At 43.1% G+C, this 8,479-nt stretch overlaps 1 protein-coding gene across 1 annotated transcript in view; it reads left to right on the forward strand.

The window, feature by feature from the left end:
• The window catches only part of SLC34A2 (solute carrier family 34 (type II sodium/phosphate contransporter), member 2), an 18,971-nt gene extending 10,709 nt beyond the window's left edge, over positions 1-8,262 (forward strand). Inside the window, exons 8-13 of the mRNA XM_009887650.1 lie at positions 658-753; positions 3,171-3,291; positions 4,006-4,173; positions 5,600-5,716; positions 5,804-5,928; positions 7,533-8,262. Of these exons, the coding sequence (XP_009885952.1) occupies positions 658-753; positions 3,171-3,291; positions 4,006-4,173; positions 5,600-5,716; positions 5,804-5,928; positions 7,533-8,108 (1,203 nt within the window). The 3' untranslated portion in view covers positions 8,109-8,262. The remainder of the gene's footprint in view (positions 1-657; positions 754-3,170; positions 3,292-4,005; positions 4,174-5,599; positions 5,717-5,803; positions 5,929-7,532) is intronic.
• Positions 8,263-8,479: the final 217 nt, after the last annotated feature.

An 8,479-nucleotide genomic window follows, 5' to 3' on the forward strand; every position in this document is an offset into this window, starting at 1 on the left:
CTCTCTGTCCTCGGGGTAAAGCTCATTAGTAGATGGAGTCTTGTTTTTATGCAGATTTCATAAAGCCTCAGCTCCATGTTTCCTATTTCTATTTGTCCCACATTTCACCTTAATGATGATAGACCTGGCTAGGAGGACTGGGAAGGCAGGTGAGGACAAATACAGCCACGTGGGATAGATGGGATGGCAGCCCATTGCCTAGACATTGGCAGATGGTACTAGCAGAGACAGCATAGCATGTCCAGCAGATCTGCATAGGGCCTGAAGAGATGACACTGAAATTATGGGAAAACTGCCCACATCCAGAGGCACAGCTGGAGGCCAGAGGGGGTGTGCAAAGCTCCTAAAATGACAGTAAATGCATTTAGTCAGCTATGTCAGTGGGGTTTAAACAGAAAGGGTGAGATGAGGTGGTGGACGATTTGGGGAGAATGAGACACTGTTTGTGTGTGTAGAGTTGTACCTTTTTCTGGGAGTAAACCCCCTCCTACTTGTTGAGCAGTAGCTCCAGCATTAGAGATGGTCATGCAGGCTTTACGTGGTTGAGCTTCCAAAGGGAATCATTTGAGTAGAGCTGAGCAGAAGTGTGTGATGCAAATTGGAATAATGTCTTTTTCTCTTCTTTTTTTTTTTTTTTTCCCCCTTTTTTTTTTAAAGCTTGATAAATCAGTAATAAATGCAATTGCTACAAACGATGAATCTGCAAAAAACAAAAGCCTGGTAAAGATTTGGTGTGTAACTGAAACCAATGTGGTGAGTATTACAATAAATTCATTGTCAGGCTCCTCAGGAAATGTTTTACTGATCTGTTGCTGACAATCCTTATCACAGGATTGTGAAACTGGATTTTTAAATGAGTATTTTTTTCAGCAGAAAAAAGAATGAAAACAATTTAAAGTAGTTTTTCTCCACCTAAAGCAAGGATGTGCCACCAGTGGTGGGCTTGACCTGGTTGCTTTCGGTACCACGCAGGCCCTTGCTTATCAGAACTGGTGGTTTGGAGCTGTGCCTTTCATATCCAAATGCCTTTAAACTCTGATACGCCTACTGACTCCCTGAAAGTGGTAAAAATCTGCAATACAGGCCAAAGAAAATACCTTTTGCCTACCATTTATCTATTGATCCAACCAGCTTTAGTCTTCCGTGTGTTAGTGTGACCTGGTGGCAGCTGGTTATTTGCAGCTTTCTTGGAAAATTGCCCTCGGAGAAAGCCTCTGTGTGGCCAAATCCCATTGTTCTTCACCCAAGCAACACTGCAGCTGGAAGGAATCTTTTGCCCAAATCGACACCAATGAATATTTTGGTAGACTGCGGAGCTGAGTATTTGGGTGGTGTTATTCAGCTAGCTAACAATTAGAGCATTAAATATCCCTTGGATCTCTAATGAGACTATTCTACTTGCTAGTGCGTATATAAGGTAATTCCTGAAGTCCTGAGGCAGAAGGTACCTAAGGACAGATAGTGGAGGTTAAAATTGAGTGCTTGGGTTTTTAGAGGAGCCCAGCTCCTATGGAATGATGGTCTGGATGGCCAGTGAAATGCTAGCTAGGGAGACGGTGTGAGGAGCACAGAGCTGTGCTGATGTGAAGCTCTGCTCAGGTTATGCTGCGAGGAGGCGGGTATTCCACCTCAGGGGAGGCGCGATGCCTGGCAGCTCTGCTGCTTCCAGGCCCCCAGCTGCTTCGCCGCACTGCCCGGGCAGGCACAGCCTAACCCTCAGTGAGGTCTGAGCCCCCGAGTCCTACAGTCCCTCCACTCTTGGAAGACAAGCAACTACATGGGCAGTGTAGGCTGAGGGTTACATTTCCGTATACACAATTTTTACTGTGTTTGTCTGTGTTTTGGCTGTGTACCTACTGCCCAAGCATACAGTCGAATTGCCAAAACACTTGAAACCCCTATAAGCTTGACTTGAACTTGATGGGGGAAGAGGAATATCATTTAAATGATTTACATTCCTAGTGGGTTAAACTAATTTCTGGCAAAAATGATTAAACACAATTATGGCAGGGATAAGTACATGCAGACCCCATATGTTTAAAGCAAAACATAAAGATAAACATTTTGATCTAATGCAGCTGCTTTGAAACTCAGATGTCTGAACAAATTTCAGGAAGGTGAGAAACAACATCGTGTTGTGTTTGTAAAGGCTGACGTGTTGGGGCAGGCTGGGGACCAGGCGCTCCCTGAAGATGTGGGGGCACTGGATCCTTCCACGGCTTCGTCCATCTGCTGGAGGGGCGATGCCAATGTGGGTGTCCGCAGGCAGTGTCCAGCAAGAAGATATGACCTCTTTCCCCATTTCTGCAAAAGGGAATCACTTGCACATGTCTTAAAGATACCGCCTGTTCAGCAGTGTGGTTCAGAGTCCATTTGGCTGCTAGCTGCTGTCGTGGGGAAGTACAGTTCAGTCAGCAAACTGTTCCTTAATCTGCGTAAGGACTTATGGACCTAGCGTCAGAATGCAATACATCAGGGCTAGGAGCTCTTATAAACAAGCTTTTATTGCGGCATAAATAGAAATTCAGGTTCAGCTCAGTAATATTAATGCTAATCATAGTGATAGTAATTAGGTCTTAGATAACATTTGAGCTTTAGAAAGGAAAGTAGTAGCAGCGCCTCTATCTCTACAGGTAGGAAAACTGAGGCCCAGAAGGGCAGTGTGAGCAGCTCGTGCTGACCCAGTGAAAGTCTGCACCAGTATGGCAGTATTCTGAATCACAGTCCCGTGCAGTATTGACCAGACCATTAACTGCAGTTACGATGGCAGTTAAGAGTGTCCTTCTTTGATCCAAGGAAGTTGTGGCACTAGCTGGAGAAGGAATGGCACTGTCTCCCAGCTGCAGCCAGACATGAAGCTCTTTCCACAAACCCTGAGATCAGTAGCAAAGGTTCTTAGCTACTGAGGGCTTGGTGCTATGGTTATCACAATGAAGAAGGTTTGGGTGATATTTTTTACTTTAAATGTTGTATTGATTGACTTGAGTAACAGCACAACCATTTATTTTAAAAATGCAAGAAATTTTGACTTGTCGTTAATGTGGTGCCAACTTACATATCCACCTTTAGTTGATGTATGCTTGGTTGCAGTAAAAACCTAGAACTTTGCATGAGCGCTTATTGAAGGGTTGTAGGTAACCGAAGTATTTGCTTTGTCTGGCAATCTTTAGACACTGCAGAATGTCACAATTCCACCTTCAGAAAACTGCACATCTCCTGACCTTTGCTGGACTGAAGGAAATTTGACATGGACCCTCAAGAACATAACTGAAACAGAATATATCAGTAAATGTAAGTAGTAGAACTATTTCTCCTTCGGCAATACCTTTACATATGTGTAAAGCTTTCTAATGGTGTTAATAGACCGTTTCAGAGGTATATCGAGAGGCACTTGCCTGTATATGGACCCAAGGTACTATCGCAGGTACGGACAGAGCAGCCCGTGCTCTGTTATAGCTATACAGCTGGAGTTTCCAGCATCATCACGGTATCTGGCTGCAGATAGATCTCTTTCCATGCTCCCTGATATCAGTAATTGAGGTCTTCAGTATCATGTCACCCTCGCCGTTCAGGTGACTGGGAGCTACAGTTACTTTGCTGCAATGGTTGCTTGGATATCTCCATCCCTATGCATGCCCTTCAAGACTTTCAACAGCCCTTCTCAGGCACGCAGCCACCTCTCAGAAGAACCGACCCACCATCTGGCTTGGAGCATACCAAAATTTCCTCACGCCGTTGTATTGCCCTCCCTTGCACATGGTCACCCAGCTCCTGCCTGCCCCGCTGTGTATTTTATAAGTGTGTCTGTACAAAAGCCCCTCTTGCTCCCCTCAGACATGGCTTTTGTGGAGCAAGAGAGGTGGCGTTTTCGCTCTTTGCATCACCCCCTCAAGCTATGTGTGCTTTGGTCCCATTTTCTTAGAGGCACCAATGAAAGCCAGAGATGGGCTTGGGATCGGAAGCAAAAATGTAGCTAGGCCAATTAATTTTCCTTTTCTTTTTCAGGTCGGCATCTCTTTGCAGACTCAGACCTGCCTGATCTTGGCATCGGTCTCATCCTTCTGGCTTTGTCCCTGCTTGTTCTGTGCTCCTGTTTGGTGATGATCGTTAAGCTATTAAACTCTGTGCTTAAAGGACAAGTGGCGAGTGTTATCAAGAAGACAATCAACACTGGTAATTACCTGCTTTTCCTGAAGATTGTTTGCAGGAATGACAAGGACACTGAACACATTTACTGATATCTCCTGTTCTGGCGGATATTATAGAATAGTTTAAAGAAAACAGTATTAAACCAAAATTGTCCCCATCCCAACATTTTTTCTCCTCTGCATATTATTTTCTTTCTTTTAAAAATCTATAAGTGAACAGCTTGCTTGTGAACGGCAGCAGATTAACAGCAACAGAGACCAAAGTCCAGGCTCTGTTTCTTGATGTATAATCATTAGCTGTTAGAAATGTAATGTTTCCATCCTAAAAAGATAGCGCTGAAGTGCTGAGGTTGTGACTGCCGGCTCTGGCACAGGGCCTGCATGTTTCCTCTAGAATAAGTGGAAAAAAAAGGGTTTGTAGTGATTAATGATCTAATTCCCTTTGTTTGCACTGTTCCACTCCTTAACCTTCTCTTCAGTAAGATAAGGCAGCCCTGAGTAGTTGTACTTTCTGTCTTTCCTTGTGTTCTCCAAGTGGTTTTTCAGCCTGGATCCATTGTGTACAAATGCTTTTGTTTGTTTGTTTGTTGGTTTTGGGTTTGGGTTTTTTTTTTCACTTGGCTACTTTTTCTTCATCCTCCCTTGAACGGAAAGGTTACAGCCCGTAGCAGGGAAAAGCAGTCCTGGCATGTGTCTGTTGGCGGTTGAAGAGAGGGCTCACAGAGATGGGGAAGGCAACAAAGTGGTCCCCATGCTGTCTTCTCTTCTCCTGGGCAAAGAACGCTGCCTGAACCAAAAATGAAGGGTAGAAAGTAATCAGCTGCCAGTTACTGCTCATTTGTGATCTACTCTGTCTTCCTCTGTGCCTTCCCAACTGATTAAGTCCTGACTTCTTGGCTCACTCACAAACCTGCAGACTACAAGGGACCATTGTGCCTTGTTTCTCTAATCAGTGTGATTAGCTTTTATTTGCAAGAGTTAACAAGTGAATTTTTAGGTGATGATCTGCTTGAAACTAGTTAGAACAGATAAACTGGTTTTCTCAGGATGGTCTTCAGAGCTTTCTGAAGATCCAATCCATGCAGTGGGTTCCTGGTTGCTGAAACCAAGCCACTCAAGACACCTAGAAGGTCTTGTGTTGACCTCTGTGGAAACATTTCTGGTACCTAATTGTATTACAACATGAATGCTACTCTGGGTCAAGACAAATGTCTACCTGGTCTAGTGCCCAGGTCAAAGTATATCCAGTGGTGGAAGGCTGGAGAGGGAGTACGGCGAACACGGTAAATTAGAGTAATAGAACTGACTCTGACTCAAAATTGTCATGTAAGGAACAATATGCAAACAATAGATATACAATTGAAATGCTTAATAGTCTTTTTACTGCTGTGTTACTGTTACATAGAACATTCTGTTATCCTAAAGACAATGTTCTCCCTCTATTTTTTTAGATTTCCCATTTCCTTTTACTTGGCTTGCTGGATACCTGGCTATGCTTGCAGGGGCTGGTATGACCTTCGTTGTCCAAAGTAGTTCTGTTTTCACATCTGCTATTACACCCCTTGTTGGTAAGTTGTCAATACAGTATTCTTTATCTCCACATTTTATCTTCTCCATCATTCTGAAACCACTCAATCCTGTCTCTTTTCTCCTAGGCATTGGCGTTATAAGCATTGAGCGCTCTTATCCCCTTACCTTAGGAGCTAACATTGGCACAACCACAACAGCTATTCTTGCAGCTTTAGCAAGTCCAGGGAGTACATTAAAATATTCATTACAGGTCAGTATAAACCAATGCTTCCTTGACTTCACAAGAAAAACCTGACAAATTTGGCTCTCATGCCAATATGCCATGAATGTCATGCTTGATTGTTGAGTGTGCTATTAATGACAGCTCATTCATTTCAACTACTAGAGTGAAAAGCTTGTATTAAGCATTCCCAGAATGTCAATGTATAGTAAAAGCTTGCTTTCATAAATTGGGCTTGACCTGACTGAATTAATTCAGAACTGAGACAGGGTGGGACACTTGACCCCTGAGCGTGGGGTCTCTGCAGCCTGGGGTTCAGTGCCCACATCTCTGACAACCCTCTTAGGTAGTCCGCTATGAGGGTTGCTCATTTCTCTAAGCTCCGTCCTCTGGGCCCTAACGCTGTTCATGCTGTGTGCAGGGAGGGACTCCTGTAACCCAAGTGACAGCTGTACAACCCGTAAGATGGCAAGCTGTCTACCTACCTGAGGTTACAGTGAGCATTGTGGCATCTATTTTCTCATTGTAAATCTAATCTAAGTGGGTTTTATTGAATTCCTTGTTACCTCAGACTATTTGAAAAGTAGGCAGCCTGGCTTTGGGCTCCAACTTACCGCCCAGTAAAGAACATTCCAGGCAGAAGATAACATTTGAATGAACCCTCTGCATCAAAGAGTGAAAAGATAATGAAGTCTTCTTTGTGAATAGGATGAATGTTTTTCACTAGCCACAATAAATTAAGAAAATAACAGAAGCCATTTTATTGTCCTCAGGCAAGATAGAACAGATGTAATCATGAGAAGATAGTATCTTGACCAAGCTCAGATTTCATGATAGCTTGCTGTTTTTATAACGTACTTTAAAAATAAAACCCTGTACTTTCATGTTTACTTTAGTCTGATAAGAGTTATAGAATTAAAAATAAGATAAGGTGAGCAGGGAATGTACTATTTTGTTCTGTATATGCTTATTCTGTCTAGGCAACTTCTGAAAGCTTTAGCAAGTAGGTGTCTACATGCTTATACTTCAAAAAATAATTTTGCAGTATGTGAATGAAATTATTACAAAAGATCCAGTCAAAGTCACATTCCAGGAATCTCCTCAGTGCCCTATGAACTTTTAGCTAACTTTTGGAAAATTCAAGTTTGTACCAGTAGCAATTCCTCAATAGCCTGTACACAAGATCTAGTTTACTCTTGCCACCTTTTAATTGAAAACTTATGCATGCAGAACCCAATAATGAACAGTTCTCACGTAGTTCTCATGCCTTACTAACAACAGGACTGTTTCCCGATAGCTGCTTGGTTTGTCAGCTTTATTTCTGATGGACTCCATTTCTTGCAGTTGAAAGCTGTATTTAGGCTGCGTGTCGTCCCTTCTAGGTTTGCCTTGTGTCCACATGCTGTCCCCTGTTTTTACGCAGTGATCTTTACAATGTGTGAGGTATTACTGAGTCCTTGCTTTGTGCTAGGAAAGGCCTTGCAGTGAAATAACATGAAAGACAAGAAAAAAACAGTGGGAAGCAAGGGAAGGGAAACTACGCAGCCTTAGTACCACTGGGAGTTACTGTCCTGTGGGTAGGAGCATTTAAAGGTATTTTAGTTAATGAACTTCTCAAATGTTTGTGCTTTCAGATTGCCTTGTGCCACTTTTTCTTCAACGTCTCTGGGATTATTCTGTTTTATCCACTACCTTTTACCCGGCTGCCAATCCGCATGTGCAAGACCTTGGGAAACATAACAGCCAAGTACAGATGGTTTGCTATATTTTATCTTCTGGTCTGCTTCTTTCTTCTGCCTCTGTTTGTATTTGGTCTGTCACTGGCAGGCTGGCCAGTCCTTTTGGGTGTTTGCCTTCCCCTGTTTGCTCTTTGTATTGCTGTGATTGTAATTAATGTTATGCAGTCAAAGCGACCACATTCACTGCCTGAGAAGCTCCAAAACTGGGATTTCCTACCCATCTGGATGCACTCCCTAGAGCCCTGGGACAATATAATTATGTCTTCGCTCGCCTTTTGTGGGAAACACTGCTGCGGCTTCTGCAAGTGCTGCAAAGTCAATGCGGAACAGGAGGGTGCCAAAGACAAGCAGCTAAAAACTATGGAGGTTTATGAAAACACCATCGCAATGGCTGATGAAGAAAGAGGTGGAAGAAGGGCACCAGCTGTAGCTTGTGTTGAAAAAACAGGCACAAACAACACAGCCTTATAGTAGCGGATCAACCCATATTAGCGGAGATACAGCATAGGACAGTCAGGCTCTTGAAAACCACCTTGGACAATGCACTGAGGACAGAGTGAACATTTTGTTAGGTTCCTGCAGCCAGCGATATATCACTCATCAAGGAATGGAGTCAAACAAGCTTGACAGACTTGCTAGAAAATCTATGATCAGTTGAAAAGCTAATGACAGGTTGGCTTACAGAGGGTCTACTATGCGGTATCTTCATCCAATGCTATCAGTAGCAAACAAAAGAAATTCTGATGTAGTCCCATGAAGACAGGGATGAAAGGAGTGATGATCAATTCAAACTTAATTTAAAAACAAGCAAACAAACAATGCATTTGTAGAACAGCCTTTCT

Source organism: Charadrius vociferus, unplaced genomic scaffold, assembly GCF_000708025.1.
Source record: "Charadrius vociferus isolate BGI_N301 unplaced genomic scaffold, ASM70802v2 scaffold306, whole genome shotgun sequence".
In the NCBI taxonomy this organism is placed as follows: domain Eukaryota; kingdom Metazoa; phylum Chordata; class Aves; order Charadriiformes; family Charadriidae; genus Charadrius; species Charadrius vociferus.